General features: G+C 48.1%; 1 protein-coding gene across 1 annotated transcript in view; it reads left to right on the forward strand.

Annotated features, from left to right (window-relative positions):
- Positions 1–1,324: 1,324 nt before the first annotated feature.
- Positions 1,325–16,980, forward strand: part of REEP1 (receptor accessory protein 1) — a gene marked incomplete at its 3' end in the record, with an annotated part of 40,989 nt that continues 25,333 nt past the window's right edge. Inside the window, 5 exon segments of the mRNA XM_010138792.1 lie at positions 1,325–1,356; positions 5,613–5,685; positions 8,632–8,708; positions 10,530–10,650; positions 12,294–12,407. Coding sequence (XP_010137094.1) covers positions 1,325–1,356; positions 5,613–5,685; positions 8,632–8,708; positions 10,530–10,650; positions 12,294–12,407 — 417 coding nt within the window.

The raw sequence follows: 16,980 nt of genomic DNA on the forward strand, positions 1-16,980 counted from the left end.
AATGACCACAAAGAATCTGTGGGAGCCTTCTCCCGGGGAATACCAGCCTGCAGCTGGTGCTTCCTCCACCCTTCTTGGATATCAGGCGTTTGGCCCATCAAGGGGCTCACATTAACCCTTTCCCTGACTTTGTGCGCTGCTTCTTTTCACTTCCACAGCTGTTGGATTTCAACTGGGAAGCTTTGGTCTAAAGGCAGTGCCATTTATTTGTCATCTGTGGCTCTGTGTGAACGTTAATTGGGACTGATAATAAGGAATGCAAACCTATTGGCACCCTTCTTGGCGGTTTCAGCGAGGAACCCTGGCGTGGTGACAGCTCAGCTGCTGCTCCGTGCGTAAGAAGCACACACTATCCAGTGAGCGTTTTTGGGAAATGGACATATTTCAGTGATTCCTAAATACGTCCCTCCCTGTGTTTGAGCAGAAGTTTGCCATCTTGGCTGCTGTGTGCCAGTGATCTGGAAACATTCATTATTTATGGGCAAAACAAGGGCTGTGCTATTTCTGTTGGAGTATTACAATGTTCTAAATGTTTGAGCAGCCCAAACACTGCTTGTGGCATGGTAACTAACGGAGCAGGACCCGGATGGCTTGGGATGTGGACAGCAGCGTGCTGGTGTATTTGTAGCAGTAGGTTACCATTCAGAAAATACCTGTGTAGTTAAAAATACTCAAGAGAATGGATATTTCTGGAGGTAACCTGAGTCCTGGCCAGTACTCTTGAGAATCGACAAAAGTCTTTCTTTTTTTTTTTTTTTTTGGTAGCTGCGGTACAGAATGTGAGAGTTAATTTTACAGATAAATGGCTGCAGGACCAGGCTGCTCATGAAGAAAATATCACCACTAAGCCATCAGAACTCAAGAGGTCATGTGGGGTCTCCCAGGTCCTGGTAGCACCTCTGGTGCTGATCCCCAGGCTATAACCTGGATGCTGTTAGGAATATTGTCACATCTGTGTTAGCCTGTGCTCCGTGATGGTCAGAGCACTGCGCCGGCAGATCTCGAGAAGGGATAGAAGGACTTGAAGGATGTCCCTTTCCTGGCAGTGCTCAAGGCCAGGTTGGACGGGGCTTTGAACAGCCTGCGCTAGTGGAAGGTGTTCCTGCCCATGGTAGGGAGTGGAACTAGATGATCTTTGAGGTCCCTTCCAACCCAAACCATTCCATGATGTAAAAGCCAGGGCTGGCTGTGGCTGTACTGGGACATGGAGGCAGAAGGTTTGGTGATGGTGCCGCTGCTCCCCTGGGATATACAGAGATTGCTGAAGAAGAGCCAACAGTACAGTTGCTTTAATATTCCCTGGATAATCAGGAAACCCCACAATATGGGAAGCTTCATCCTCTCCTGTCTCATTTAGTGGTAAACTTGAATAATGAAAACCAAAACCGAATCGCAAATGCTACGTGATGTAATTATATAAATAAACACAGTTACTCAGTTCCACAGATCAACTCCTGGTGATAGAGAGGGTTTCTCCCCCCCTTTTTGACTTTGTTCTCTTGGTTCAGTTGAACATCCCCTTCCACTGCATCAGGAGTAGGAGCAAACAACATCTGTAATTTGTCTTTGCTGAAAGAAAAGCAATTGCAGCATTTACAGTTGCTCCTATGGATGTTGTCCAGTGGGTTTCCACACGCTTTCGTTGCCCTTCTCCTTTCCCCTCCTGCCTCTGCCGTGTCCCTGCTGACAGAGAGTGACCAGAAGCACACGTCGTGATCCAGACTGGGGATTGCTGCTGCTGCTGTGCCTAATAGGATTATAAGATTTTCAGCATTAATCCTTATCCTATTCTTTAGGCAGACTAACCTTTTACTTGGATTTTTGCCTCCTGTTACACAATTAGTTGACTCCTCAGTGATTTCTTTACAGCTGCAGTTTGTCCGTTTTCGAGGCGATTGTGATGCAGACCTCCAGCGTGGAGCACTGTAAGAACTGTTAGGCTGGTGTGGCTATTTGATTAGTGCTGCATGTGAGCTTTTCCTAGCTCTCTGAGTGTCACTACTTCCTTGCCATTCCCTATACCCCGAGGATAGGTGTTTGGTTTAGCCCAGGCTGTAGGAACACATCTCTGTAGTTTTAAATGTAGCAACTACAGCATCAAGCTCTGGGAGTCCTTGGTTTGCTGATCAGGATGTCTACTTCTGCTCTGACACAGAGGGCAAAAGAGCCAAGGCTTTCCAGGGTACAGAGCTCGTTCAAAGGAGCTTTGAAAGATGGAAATGGGTGGGGAGTGGCTTGACGCTGTGTTTGTGCCCTGGTTTCCTAAGGAAATGAGACTTCAGCAGTCTGGTTTTCCACCGCTGCTAAATTCTGGAGCTGCAAAGTGGTTCTGGCCAAAATAGATGGGTCAGAGAGGTCTCAAATATTAAGTTTCTACGTTATTCATAAGAATTAGCTGCTGGATGGGAGGTTGTCTCAAAGCACCAGGAGGTAAAAGCTGCGGTGGTAACTCCATAGGCAGGTCGGTCATTCATCTGGCTTGCCGGCGGGTAGGCAGCCAGCAGGCAGTCACTGCATGTACCACCGAAGGAGTCACGGCACTTGTGGTTCCCAGCTCAGCTGGCAGTCGTGGGAGGGAACTGAGGGTCTGCGCTGTGATTTTGGGGATGTGTGAGGAAAGCTGAAGGTCCTGTGGTGTGGTTCAGACAACATCAGATAGAACTAGAGTGTTGTACGAGAAGATTAGAGAGATGAGGTGGAACTGGGAAGTGCCATGGTTGGCATTTGTGTGGCTTGGGCTGCTACCTTTGAAACCATGGGCTGTCAGGGTAACTGTCAGGGAACAGCTTGTTTTAGAGGGAACAGCAGAGTAAGGAGCTGGTGGCAGTAGAATCATTGCAGGAGAGAAGGGGCTGAAGTGGGATATGATAAAAGACCAGACCAGCAGTAGTTGGGAGCATCATTTCTCGGGCACTGGAAAGCAAAGATTAGAATATTCCTTCATCTTGGTAGGCGAGAGTAACTTCTGTGTGTGAGAGAGGCAGGCAGAAGGAAGGGGTTTAAACACTGTGGGTGGGACAGAGGTCAATAAAGCACACAGGGGAGGCTGGGAATGGGGCTTGGACAAGGCATGACTTACTGGCTTGGGCAGAGGGGCAAAGAATCAGCCTTGGGTTCGTATGTGGTGTGCAGAAGGAGTGATTTGGCAACAGTCTGAGCATGGGGATGAAGAGGGCAGGAATCAGCGGTAACTTTAATTACGTAGGAAGCTTGGATAAGGAAGAAGAGAGAAGTACTGTCTGCAGCAGGGGAGAGGAACTGAGGGAAGAGATAGAGGATTGACATGTATGTTTGAATTAAATCAGTTGTATTCAAGCTTGATCCAAAGCCCAGTGAAGCGTGGAGTATGCCCACGTGCAGTTATTTGTCTCCAAAACCCTGAATATGCTTTACAGAAATGCCTGAAGGTCTTTTATCTTCTGTTCTCAGAGTGTACCCACAGGTTAAGTGACTCTAAGCCACACAGTAAGCTACAGCAAGGACAAGACTGGGATCCAACATTCCTTAGAACAGCTTTCGGTCGGGCAAACCATAGCAGTAATAAATGTCCATATATGCACACAGCGCGCTAGGAGGCAAATCAGGAACCCTCAATCTCTCGTTTAGGGAGAGCACATCGCTTTATCAACTGTCTCTTGCTCTGCGTATGCAAAAAAGTATTGCACAGTTTCCTTCCCTTGCAGGATTTTTTTTTTAAGTCTTTATTTTCTGTGACTAATTGTGTTCTAGTGATCCTGTGAACCGTTTGCTTCTTTAGGAACCAGTTACTTTCTGTTACCAGCACAAACTGAGGAAACGAGTATCAATCATTTGGTGATGATTTGCAGGAAATAAAAGCGTGAGATAGCAGCCAGCCTGGGCCAAGAAGGAAGGACAGAAATGTGGTGCTTTCTGTAAGAGGAGCCAAAAGCGTTATTAATGTGCTTGGCTGTTAGCTGCCGAATATTGTGGAACTTTCTTCCTTTTGTGAGCTTAAGCTCCTTTGGATTAGGTCCTGCTGTCATTGAACTCGGAGGGAATAGTTGTTGTTAGCTCCAGTGAGAACAGGATCAAGCCATTGTCCGTGTGTTCTTCCTTGCCTTAACTGGTATTGCTGTTTGTTAAGATACTGCAAGGGACAAAAATGCATTTAGTTTCGCAGAATCTTTCTGAGCGTTTGTATCTAATCCCCGCATGTAGCACAGCCCCTGTGGGTGAAACAGGCTCAGAGCTGACTGATCCAGCAAAGCTTTCTGCAACCAGCGTGAAGCCTCCGTAACAAACTGACTCTCTTCCCTCGGTAGCTGCTTTTCTGCGGAATGCATTGTGCCTCGGGTTCTGCTAAGCTATGCTACAGTAAGCATGATGAATAGGAGGCGGATTGTCTTCGGTCACTGCTTTGGGAATCAAGATGTGTGCTGGCTCTCCCCATTCTTTCACAAATACCTTCCAGAGCTACGGGAAGTCTGCGGGTACACCATATCCCAGAGAGTTAATTTTTAATGTCTCATGCACATAATGGACTCTGCTGTAATTACGAGTCCCACGGCACAATCGCTACTGGCAGGGTGGAAAAGGCGACTGCGGGTCCATGTGGCTCCACAGTTAGGGCCTGAAACATTGATGATTTCCATTCCCAAGAGCAGCAGAAACAGCTGTATGAATTTGAAGCAGAAGCTCCGGTGGAAAGAGGGGGAGTTGCAGGCAGTAAACGTTTCCCTGCAATGTATTAAATTCAGACTTTGCAGCATCATCCTGCTGCATTGAGTAAAACTGCCTGAAAGCTGGGCAGGGCAGAGTGGTTTTGACGGGCTTATGCTTATGTCTAGAATAATCTAAGTGAATAAGCAGCTAGGCAGCGATGCAGAGAGGAGCTAGTATAAAAAGTTCTCACCGTTTTTTTCCTCAGTAGTGCTGTTTTTAACTTACGGATCCTGATTTCTTTCTTACATGAAAGGTGACAGCATCCCTTTCAGACTTGAGAATGAAAGGAAACTGTCTGAAAGAACAGCAAAGCTGGGGTTTTTAGGCCTGATCCTGTTGGCATATCTTGGTGGGCAGATTCCTCCTTCTTTGATGAGCCCAAGTGAGCTTTACCGAACAGGGCAGGGCTCTTCCCTTTGGCAGGTTTAATGTAGCATGATAAGGCCCCAGCATCCAGACCCTGCGCTGTTGAACTCGGATGCTGCTTTATCCTCTGCCAGCTTTTCAGACCATTGAATAGAGGTGGAAGGGATTTTAGACAAAGGATTCCCGTTCTGTCCTCCTCTGAAAGCAATACTCCTGGTGTCACAGTAGATGATTTTGAAACCAGATTTTTAATTTACTTTTAAAAGCGTGGTGGCCTTTTTTTGCTTTGTTTTGTGTGTAACTCATAAGGTACAGCTGTGAAACCATTGCAAGAGGAAAGTCAACCTGAATCCCCGCTCTTCATTCATGTCACTGGCAACAGTTTCTCCAAATTAAGCGAAGGAAAATCACCCCTGTCCTGTACTTAGTGCACTCAAGCTTAAATCAAGTCCTAACACCTTTTACTAGTTCAAGAAACACATGTAACAGGCAGGAAGAAAAAAATCTTTCTCCGTGACAGGCAATCAATTTAATCCATTTGTTTGTGTGTTTTTTTTTTCCAGGCTTATATTTGGCACTCTTTACCCCGCATATTACTCTTACAAAGCCGTGAAATCCAAGGACATCAAAGAATATGTGAGTAATGAGGTTTGTGGCTGTGCTGCAGGGTTTGTTTTCTAGGATTGCTCCTCTCCACATTGTAAAGGAGCTGCCTGAGTTCTGGGAACTCTTGTAAACCAGTGCAAGGGGAAGACTGGCCTGGCGGTGGACTGGCTGATTGCTAGGCACGAGTCTCAAATAAGGGGACCTGGGTTTGTGCTTCTGGCTCCTCTGCAGAGCTTAAGGGGTCCTGGACAAACGTGTGCTATTTCTCTGGTGGTGTGAGCTGTACGTGGCCGATTTAAAAGGTGTTTGGCATCCAGAGCTTTGTGTGTTTTCCTTTGTTTCTGAAGAGCAGCATAAATCAAAGCCTTTTCAAAACGCCTTGAAGCTTTAGCTGCTCATTCAAAACAAGGATCAGAGGAGGCAGCTCAAAGCACATATGACTAAATCCTCAGATAGAAACATCTTTCCATGGCGAGTGACCTATTTCCAGGCAGGTCTGGCAGCTGGGTGTCTGTCTTGTCCTTTTGCTGAAAAATTTTCCCTGGGCCCCAGTCTCTAAAGGCGTGTGGGGCCATCAGCCAAAGTGGAGTGTGGGAGAATCAAAACCACTTGGACACTGTTGGGGTCCTGCAGGATTTGTAGAGCCCTTCACAACCTGAGCACTCTTAACTGCACTGAACCTGGCTCAGCCTCCAGATCTCAGCTTGCCAATCTTCTCAAGATCCCAGCGATAGCAATCCATTTTCTCCTCTGGGTAACAGCGTAGATCCCATTAAGTCCTTAGAGCAATGCTCAAACTGGGACTCACTGTGGCTGCTGAGATTTTTCCTTTTGATCAGTCCCTTCCTGCAGATCATGGTTTTGGCTTTTCTGAGAATCATAAGTGAGACTTGTGCTTGCCTCCCCAAGCAGTGTCTGCCGCTAGTGCTTAACATTTCCAGAGTCCTTTTCTGGAAAATGTGTTTTGTTGAAGGGTCCAATTCCTGTTGGAAATTCAATTGCAAAAGAGGAACTCGCATCAGTCACAGGGGTCATGGCCCAGGTGTGGGAACAGCTGATCTGAGACTGGTCTGCACTTGCAATGGTGTTTCAGTTTAAGACACCAGTTGTGGCAATATGTCCATTAGGGATCAGATTAAAAAGCCCGAAGTAATTCACGCTGACACAGTACAAACCTTTCGTGTACTGGTCAAAACTTCTATCACTGCAGTTTATTTTTATTTTGCTTGGTAATAGTCATTTTGATAAATGGTGTTTTAGGCTGATCCAAGCCCATCCACACCAGGTCTTGGTTTGTGTTTAAAAGCTCTGCTGGCAGCAGTAAAGCTTTAACTGACAGATCCGTGCTGGCAGTGGGGCTTTGAGGGACTCACAGTCCTGTAGAAGGCTGACGGAAGCTGCCCTGGGAAGACCATGATCTCAGGCATTTGGCAGTGCCGTTCCTCTGCAGTAACATTGCAGATAAATATATATTAATATATCCCAGGGCAGCAGTTCTATAGCTGCGTGGCAGGTGCTCAGGGAATAATTTCAGTACCTGCAGGGAGATGGAGAGAGACCACAGGTACTGTCCCCAGTGCATCGGGGAGAAGGTGGAGCAAGCCATGTCAGAGGTGGTGAGATCCAGGTTTATTGCCGTCTCCATCCTCCCTTCCCCAGAGCAGCACCTGGTGTGGGTCTCCCTTCTTTCCAGCCTTCCCATATTATCTTACAATTATCCCAGCCTTAGGTAACACGGTCCAATTCTCTAATTCATGGATTTTACTTCCTTAAGCTTTCTAACATTCCAGCAAAGCTGCTTAGGGACTCCCATTTTCAAATATAGCTGATTAGACAAAAAAATTTCAGTTAAATTAGTAACTTCTGGCTCACCCTCTCTTTTCCTTTGGAGGGGCGGATTCTTAAAGCTGTTTGAACTTCGAATTTTTACAGTTTTAGAGTGGAAAAAAGATACATTGAGAGGGAATAAAAAGTTTCTCTCTCATCTCCAGTACTTGGAAATTATTCCTTCCACCACCTCTGTTGTGACAGTGCCACAGAAGAGGAGCACCATGTCACTTGTTAAAAAATTGCTGGAAGTGCTGGTGCATATGGCAAATGTGTTGTTTCTTTCCTGCCCAGGAAGAACCAATGCTGCACACATCTGTGCTTTCAAATGCCATTTAGTGCAGTCCCAGAAATCCCCAGATTTTTCAATCTGAGATACTTAAGTTTCTCTGACCAAGTCATGGTCCCCAAAGACTCTGTGTCTGTCACTATCACCTCAGAGGAGACTGTCCATAAATCACCCACCGAGCAGTCCACCCCACCCCACTGCGGAGTTCCCACAGCTGAGCACGGTGCCAGCGCAGCACATGCTTTCAGTGCCAAGGCAAGGTAAAATACTCACACCTAAGCCCCAGGGAATGCCGCTGCAGCGGGCTCAGGGCGTGGATGTAAGGAGGCACCGTCACTCAAGTGGTGCACACTAATTTAATATCTTGTGGTGAGTTCATTGTGCTTCTGGATCGTGGGATGGGCAGTTACCTCTCTGTCTCTTCCTGGCTAGTTTCCCCTGTGGATATTATGTAAGTCATTACATTTCATCTTAATTGCAGCTTGGCCAACACCCTCCTATTAACGTTTGCTATTAAGGTGAGTTGAGTGAGATTTTTAATGCCCTCTGAGAGGACTGTGGTCCTCCGCTGGCCAGTGGAGCTTCCTCTGCAGGGACAGAGTCAGGATGCTCTTCTTCTCATGAGACCAGTCCTAAAGGCCACAATCTTCCTTCCCAAGGACATGTGTGGAAATGACATGTGTGTTATGTGCGGAGATAGGGATCGCTCCAGCAGCTTCAAGTCCATAGTAGTTGTTCAATACACAGTGGGGGGAAAAAGAATCTTTCCTTTTGAGAGAGATGTTCCATGTACTTGTGCCTGTATGAGACAGTTTGGGGCCCCGGGGAAAAATGACCCAGCTACTGTGTTTGTTTACCAGGTCAAATGGATGATGTACTGGATCATATTTGCGCTTTTCACGACAGCAGAGACTTTCACGGATATCTTCCTTTGCTGGTGAGCACCAGATGGGAGAGGGTCTTTGGTGTGAGACAGAAAGAAAATGGAAATGTTTCTGAGGGGAAAAAAGGGGCACAAAGGCACATGGCCTCCTGAACACGGGGTCGGCAGCTTCAGGTGCTTAGAGGTGCTTTGTCTGGAGGAGCCATGCTTCCTTTCTCAGTGCTGACATAGGATTGGAACTGCTCAGCGAAGTTTCATTAGTGAGAAACCATTGCGGGAGTCTCAGTCCCCTGCTGTCAGAGCGGCAGCGCAGCTGATTGCAGAGTCAGATGCTTGCAGAGGTCATCACATAAACAACAGAAGCTTTGGCTGCAGGCATCATTCTCACCTAGCCCTGTCCTCCAGTAACTGCACAGCCTCTAGAGACCAGGCAGAAACAGCCCTGCAGCACAGGACTTGGTGGGCTGCTCTGTGGGAGGTTGTTCCTGGTTAGGCTGGGGTGATGGTTTGGTGGAGGACAGGGACAGGCCATACTGATGGGTGCTCTCTGGTGCCGGTGGAAGGATTCCTGATGACCTCTATCAGGATGAGATCTCATAAATGTGCAGTTACCAGATTCATTTGCTTCAAGTTTGGAAATGTTTGTTGCTTGGATGCCCTTTTTAGTAAGTCCTTTCTGGTGGAAACCCGTGAGATCAGTAGACCTCAGGATGAAAATTTAAGTGTAGTGCATGGCCCTCACCTTCCTGCGTAGCTCTGCATGCCTCTAGAGAGTCCTCCAGACAAAGGGAATAGGGGTACTTGGCAACACGTCAGCTCTGTTGAAAAGGAGATAAAAGATGTTATTGTCTTGAGATCTAATTTGCATGCAGATCTACTGCCACTGTGTTCATCTGGAGCTTTGGGGTTTTTTTTGGAGGATGTATTATGTGGGTCTCTTGAGAGGAATAACAGAGAGCTTGCCCAGCCTGTGAAATCAAGTATGCTGTAGAGATCCTCAGTGAGGTGGAAGACCAGCCTGGCAAATCCACGCTCAGAGCGGAGCATCGCAGAGGTCTGTGGGGTCAGCCCTGGATGCTGTGGCCAGCCCTGGATGCTGTGTGGCTCAGCTGGCTCAGTGACGGTGCTGTGCAGGAGTCTGGCTTCAGCTGGGCTGGTGCACAGCCATCACAGGGGCTCTGTGCTGCTCTCACGTGCCCCTGCCTACAAAGGGTAGTGTTGGTTCGTCACACCGCTGGCAGCAACATGCCTAACTGCATGAGGATGCTGCTAGCTGGCCGGCTCAGAGCTCTAGGCTCTGTCCTCCAGCAGAGGGTCTGGATAATCTGATCTCAGGAAGTCCCTGGCTTGTTGTAACAGCTAAAGCATGTCCTGTTGTTAGGTAGTGTCCTGCGTATTTTGCAGTGCTACCTGAAAGCCACGATGTGGATCTGCAGCTTCATGTTGTGTGTTGCTTGGACCACAAAGGTTTTTGTCTTTCACTTTCAGTCACGTAAGTGTTACCTTAGAAGCAGAAAGGCAGAGGGATGAAAGGTGCATAAATATATCAATGAAATATTGATTCACTCCCTCATAATGACTGGGAATGCTACGAAGGCAGCACCTGTGCTCTTTGCATGTAGAAAGCTCATCTTATCACACAGCAGAGTCTTTTCCAGACCATTAGATACTGGCCCTGATACCCAAGGAAAGGTTACGCCCATGCCTAGTTGAGATGTGTGCAGAGCTGAGTGAATGGGTTTAGGTTTTGGATTCTCTGGTAAGCAAAAGCTGCCCTGAGCTAGACTGGCCAGTCCCTTCCTAGCTGAGCATCTCTCATTAAGGGCAGTGGTTAAATTAATGGAGCAGACATGAACAGCTTCTTTTTTCTTGTAGGTTTCCATTCTACTATGAACTCAAAATAGCCTTTGTAGCTTGGCTGCTGTCTCCCTACACAAAAGGCTCCAGTCTGCTGTACAGGAAGTTTGTTCACCCAACGCTGTCTTCAAAAGAAAAGGTAATCACAGATGCCCAGGTCCTCTCTGGGAGGAGCAGATCTCCAGTGTGCTTCTCCAGTCTTCATGCCACTCATTTTCATTGAAGCACTGGGAGCCGCTGATTCTCTGTCATTTCATCATCTCTTTTTGGTTGGTGTTTTTGTTCCTAGTTGTTGTTGTTGTTTTTGAATACTGGCATCTGTTCAGCACACTCACACATATTAACTCATCTTTGTGCACTTGAGGGGTTGGGAGGGAGGGAGATAAAAATACCTCCTGAGCTGCTTTGCACGTCCTGTCTGAATATAGCTGGAGTGTGCTATGTTGTGGCTGGATGTAACGATTAGAGAAACAGGGTCTGGCAGCCAGGGCTCCTTAACTGTGTTCCCAGCTCTGCCTAAAACGTTGTGCAGCAATGAGACAAATAGCCAAGCCTGTCTGAAAGGGCTTAGCGAGCACTTGCCCGGCTGGGAGACATACAGTGTGCCGGATTAAGGCATGTAGCATGTTCGAGGTCCGGGATTGAGAACTGTCTTGCTCAAATTCATGATGCTGATTTCGGGCGTGGGGGATCATTTGCTTGCCTCAGAGATTCCTGTGGCTGTGAATGGGACATTGTCAGGCTCATGTGGGGACATGGGACAGGAATAGCTAGTAGTCACCTGTCAACATGCAAACCACAAAGAAGAGGAGAACTGTGGGGGTAGCTGGTGATGTATCGTCAGAGAACTATTTCCCACGTTGGCAACTATGGAAGTGAAAGACCTGAGTTTAGCCACAGGCAGTGCGTGAACACCTGTATCCCAGTCCTGTCCAAGAAAGACAGTGGGGATCAGTCCCTGTCTCACTGCTTCCGGGGAACTTCTGCTTGTGCTTGTCCCAAGTAGTGCTCATGCATTTTGGGTTGCCACCTCTTACCTTCTAGGAATAGGGAGAGAATGACTAAACAGCCAGCAGCCTCTCACAGCCTCCAGTTCCTACTAACCCAGCATATCCAGTAGCTGAGTACTGGAAGTCATTGTCATCCATTATCATCCAGAGCCCTGTGCCTTAAGGGAGGGAGGGCGAGGGCAGGAACTTTCATAACCATTTCACTGTGTATTGAGCAGCATCGAAATCCAGAAGCTCTGAACCTACCAATGCCATGGGCGTGCTGAAACCGAACACTGCAGTGATGTGCAGGGATATCTCAGATAGTTCTGAGACCATCAGTCCTGGAACCTGCAGTACAGCTGCAGCTGCCCACTGTCATAATACGATTCTTTTTAATGATGGGGCAATCCAATTTGTCTTTAAACAAATTGCACATGGCTTCTGATTGCACACCCTAGTTCATTCTACAAAGGTGGATTTTTCGGTCTTGCTTCCAGGACCTATTTGTGGAGGTTGAACCGTGCAAGTCTCTCCCAGCTTTGGGTCCCACTATTCCATTTGCAGAATAAAGAGTTCCCAAAGCCTGCAATGGGAGCTACTGCTCCCCTGCAGACCTTTCCTGTTTGCAAATGTTGGCTGTTAACCTCTCCAGCCAAGGTGGAGGAAATGGAGGATGTCAGCCTCCTTAAAACATGACCTGGCCCTGCCAAGAGTTTGAGGCTGGGAGTTCTCTGAACTTGTCCTTCTTCTGCTTTTTTTTGTTTGTTTGTTTTGTTGTCTGCTGTGACAGGAGATCGATGACTGCCTCGTCCAGGCAAAAGACCGAAGCTATGATGCCCTCGTGCATTTTGGGAAGCGGGGGCTGAACGTCGCAGCCACGGCAGCCGTCATGGCAGCTTCAAAGGTAAAGGTAAAGGTGCGGGTCAGGATGGTGACTCGTTAGTGTCCCATCCACATTCATCACCACTAGCAGTCACAGTGTGGAGAGGGAGAGGTGCTGAGGGTAGGGGTTCACTCGGTGATTTTGATCACGCCTCCCAATCTCCCATTCACCAGCCACACCTCTTGGCAGGAGGACAGTAAGAGCGGTGTCTAGTGAACCTACAGGAGGTTGGGAACGCGGGATTAAGACTAGGGTCCGTCTGCAGCCTCTGTGGAATTTTCTATTTTTCATTAGGCCCCAGATGACAGGCTGTTTATCACAGTCTATGCTCTTCATGTTCACTGTCAAAATAGGAGCGTGCATCCATGAAAGGTGCTGACACAGATGAGCAAAGTGAACACCCTGGCAGGGAAATACTTCTTTTGTTCAGTACCTTCTGTGGTGAAGGGAAAGGCCATCTGCACCCCAGTTTATCAGTTGTTACACTGAATTGTTGAAAAGTCGGGAGGATTTAGTGACCTATAATTCGGGTACCACAGAAGACAGATGTGATCTGAAGTTTGTGGAGGCTTAAAGTTTGTCTGCAAGGCTTGCATATAGCATTCCTCACGTGAAATTCTCTGGAGACGTGTTTACGTAAGAGGGAATGGGAAGTGGCATTAGTAGCTTCTGGAGAACGAGTAGGTGTTGGGTGAGTGGTCTCGTCTGAGGAGATGTGTCCTGTTCTCTCTTCCTGGCTTAGAGCCAGAACCCCAAAATTGCTGTTATCTCTGTTTCTTGGCTTGCTGCAAGGACTTGACAACTGCTTTTTGTGGCCATGGATTGTCACGGCTCAGGGTGCAGTGACTATACCTTTGTGTTTTGAGGGCAAGCCTTGTGAGAAGGACATGGCTTTCATGCAGCCAGATACAAAGCCTCTTGCAAAGGGACAGTAGAAACACATGGGCAAGGTGGGTACTGATAATAGGAGAAACATGAATGGGAGTTGAAGGATATTACTTTCCTCTGTCAAATGCTTTTTATATGACCTCAGGCACATCATTTTAGTATGTCTTGGCCTTACCTTCAGTGAAACTGCATAATACATCCTTAGGAGACAAAATACCATCAAGTCTATAAAGCACTTGGAATGGAAGGAGTTATAGAAGTGGGGAGCCCCTGGGGTGTGCCATGCACATGCAGGATCACAAGGATATGCAAAAGCTATAGCCTGTTCCAAAGAAAACCTGCTTCCCTTTCCCCTGCCAAGCGTTGTGCAGACTGTGGCTGTCGGGCCTGGCTCAGTTCTTCTCCTGGGGAGGCTCTGCTAACCCAGAAACTGCTGACTAGTCCAAACCTGGATTGAAACCTGGGATAAATGTGGAGCTAAGCCAAAGCTGTGTGCTATATGTCCCTCAAAACAACATTTGTGTGATGCCTTCATAACACTTTATGCTTTTGCTGCTGCTATGTAAGACTGAAGAGGTCACAGCATGGACACAACAAAGTTCTGGGAATGCCTGGTTTGCAGCACTGCCTTTGCTCTGAGCCCCTTCCTACAACGTGCTGCAGACTCTCTATGCTAGAGCTGTTTCTAGGACAGAGTGTCAAACTGTGTGTGAATCCCAAAGAAACTCTGACTCATGTTTGGATTTCCAAAATTTTGGGTTTCCTGTATGTGAGAAGCTCAACAGTAGCCCAGACCCACAGTGCCAACCTGTTCATCTCAGGACTGCAACAGTGTCTTCCTCAGCTCTTCAGCCAGAGCGAACAGCCAGCACCACAGGTTTTCCTCCCACTGTTCTGCTTTTCTGGTGTTTTTTCTGAAGAATCTCACTGCCTTGAAGTGTGGCTCTGGTGGCAGTGGGGAGCTGGGTAGAAGGGGGAAGAGGCTCCGGGGTACAGGGAAGCCATTGTTTCGCATGAGTTAATGAAGCTCCCCCATTCCGTGCTGGAAGAAGGCAACTCTCTGACTCGTGTGGTGGTGTTGTATGGCACATCTGCCAGCCTAGCCTGAGAGGAAACAAGATATGGTGACCTGTAAATGGACCAGAAGACTCTTTCCTGCACACTGCCGGGGGGAGGGGAAAATGATCTGTTGGTAAGGTTGAGCGGTTCTTACTGGATTGATTGATTGTTTTTTACCACAAAGCAAGGACCGGTCATGTCTTTGCTTCAGCCTTGGCATTTAAATTACTCTGAATATGTGGGGGCAAATAGGACTTCTGGCTTTCTTCACCGCTTGGGCATGTGGCCTCCAGCAAGTTGCTTGCTTCTTTGTGCCTCAGGGTGCAGATTAAAGAGTCAGACCTGATCTGACAGCTCTTGTCTTCCAAAATGTGGTAATGCTCGTGCTCCCAGTGGGTTACTGTGCACCAGCTCTTTGGACCTCCTCAGTTTAACCAGAAAGCTAATCCAGAAAGGGAATGCTGGGGTTTTTTGAGCCCACAAATGTGTCTCAAGTGCCTGAGTCAGCCCAAAGGATGGGACAAAACCTCCTTGTGAGGAGTCTGGATGGAGGAAAGGAAAGCAAGATCTTCCTGTCCTGGTCATAGGAAGCAGACAGATTAGCTCTGCTGCTCATGGGACCACACCCGTAACACATTTACGCTTTTCATGGTGTGATAGTCAGGAATGGTCAAAGTAGCTCCTGTCCCTTGCCCGTCTCAGACTGAAGTAGTTGTCTTTGGGCAGGGAGAGCTGAATGGCTCATTTATAGCCTGATGTGTTGTAGTAGGGCAGTGCTGAACTGGTGTTCCTCGGGTATTCGGGATGTGAGGTGGGGTGGGTCGGGTGTGGACGCGTCTCATTTAGCTGTCCCTGCTGCTGGGGAGTGAGCTGTTCAAGAGAGGAGCAGGTATGGGTGGTAACAGGCTCTGATGCTCGGGTTTTAGCTGCTGTTAAATATATGTCAACGCCCTTATTTGCACACTTGAGAAGGAGGTTTAACAGAGCTAGATTATCCTGCTGAGAGAAGTTTAAATGACTAATTATCTCACTTGGAGCTGAAGATGAAGACACTTTGAGCTGACAGATGCCAGACAAGACTGCAGTGCTGTCCTTAGGAGGAAGTTTCCAGGGAGGGAGGAAAGAGTAGACTATTTCTAAGGCTTATCTGGGCCTTCCCAGTGCCAAGGTTTGAGGGCGTCCAGCTAGCTTGGGGTAAGTGTTGAGCGTAGATGGGAAACTGAGCCCTGAACAGGTTCCTTGGGTTCAGGCTGTCACAGATCTTGTCAAAATTGGAACCGATAGAGATAACCATATATTCAGAGCTCCTGCAGCTGCCGTGGAAAACATGGCTTTTACCACGTGAATGTAAGGATCTGTCTTATTTCCTGCTTCGCTTGGATTAATGGTCAAGGGAAACATGCTTTTGTATCAAGAAATGGACCCTCAGGCTTTGCAGGTCAGCATCTTCTGGTGGCAAATACACAGCGAGGTGCTGGGCTGAAAGTGTCCTCTGTACAGACCTGTTTTCAGTAAATGAGCTTACATCTGAGCGCTGCTGTGCTTGGAGACAGGTCTCCCGCTGTGCAGAGCCCTGTCCTCGCTCTCAGAGCTGTGGTAGGTGATCTTCTTGTGCTCCTGCAGCGTCCCTCATGATCTTTTGTCTTTGGTGATAAGATCTTTGGGCAAGACCCATGTCTTCAGTCTTTTTCTTCTCTCTGTCCATGCTGCAGCGCAAGGCAGCTGGCTCTCTGACTGCTGTTTGTGTGTGACACGCAGCTGTTTACCTATTTACCACAGGCTAAGATGCTGCAAGCTGTGCGCAGCCACGCCTACCTTATCTCGGATCCACTGGCCCTTTCCCCTTTCCATCCTAAATAGCCTGCGGTTCTAGTTAGCCAAGCGCAGTCTTGTCTCCCTTCCCCTTCCTCCTGTTCCCTTCCCCTCCTCTGTTTTGTGTTGAAGCCACAGTTGTGCTAACGCTGGCACAAACCTGTGCCAGTTCATTTTCCAGGCTGGGGAGCTGTCAGTGTCCCAAGTACCCTGAGTCTGCCCAGCTGGCTCGCTTGGGGGTTTTCTCTCTCTCTGGAGAGTCTATTTTGGTGCTCTCTAAGCAAACAGAGCATTGGATATCTGCTCTTATTACCCCTGCTCGGTGCTCAGCACAGATCTTTTCCCTGCCCTCAGCAGCTCGTGTCCCCACCAAGGAGCATAATCTCCTTTGGGGCTCTGTAATCCTGTCCTCATTGCTTGGTCATTCTGTCATGCACTGTGACTTCAAGTGGGTCAGTTCTAAGTGGGGAGATTAGATGACCGGGCAGTAAATCCTGCTGCTTTTTGTGTGTCTTCAATTAGCGCCAATTAGTTCAGCCATTCCCACTCCCGAAGGATCCTGGGCACTGACTGCCACCTTCTTTCCAGCTCACCTCGGGGGAGGAAAGGGGAAGCGGAAAAGGAGCCTGCTTTTGGGTCACGGCAGGAGGGGACAGCAGCAAGGCTGTTACGGTCCCGCAGCGGGCCAGGTGCAGGGCTTTGGCCGGGCACTGGAGCCATCAGACAGACGCCTGAGCATAAGTGGGTTTATCACGGGCACCAGTCAGGTTTCTAGTGTAAGCGGCTGGGACACGTGGTGGCTGCCGGGAGGGGAGGGACTGACGGCTTTGGGGGC

This window comes from Buceros rhinoceros, unplaced genomic scaffold (genome assembly GCF_000710305.1).
Source record: "Buceros rhinoceros silvestris isolate BGI_N320 unplaced genomic scaffold, ASM71030v1 scaffold4306, whole genome shotgun sequence".
Lineage (NCBI taxonomy): Eukaryota > Metazoa > Chordata > Aves > Bucerotiformes > Bucerotidae > Buceros > Buceros rhinoceros.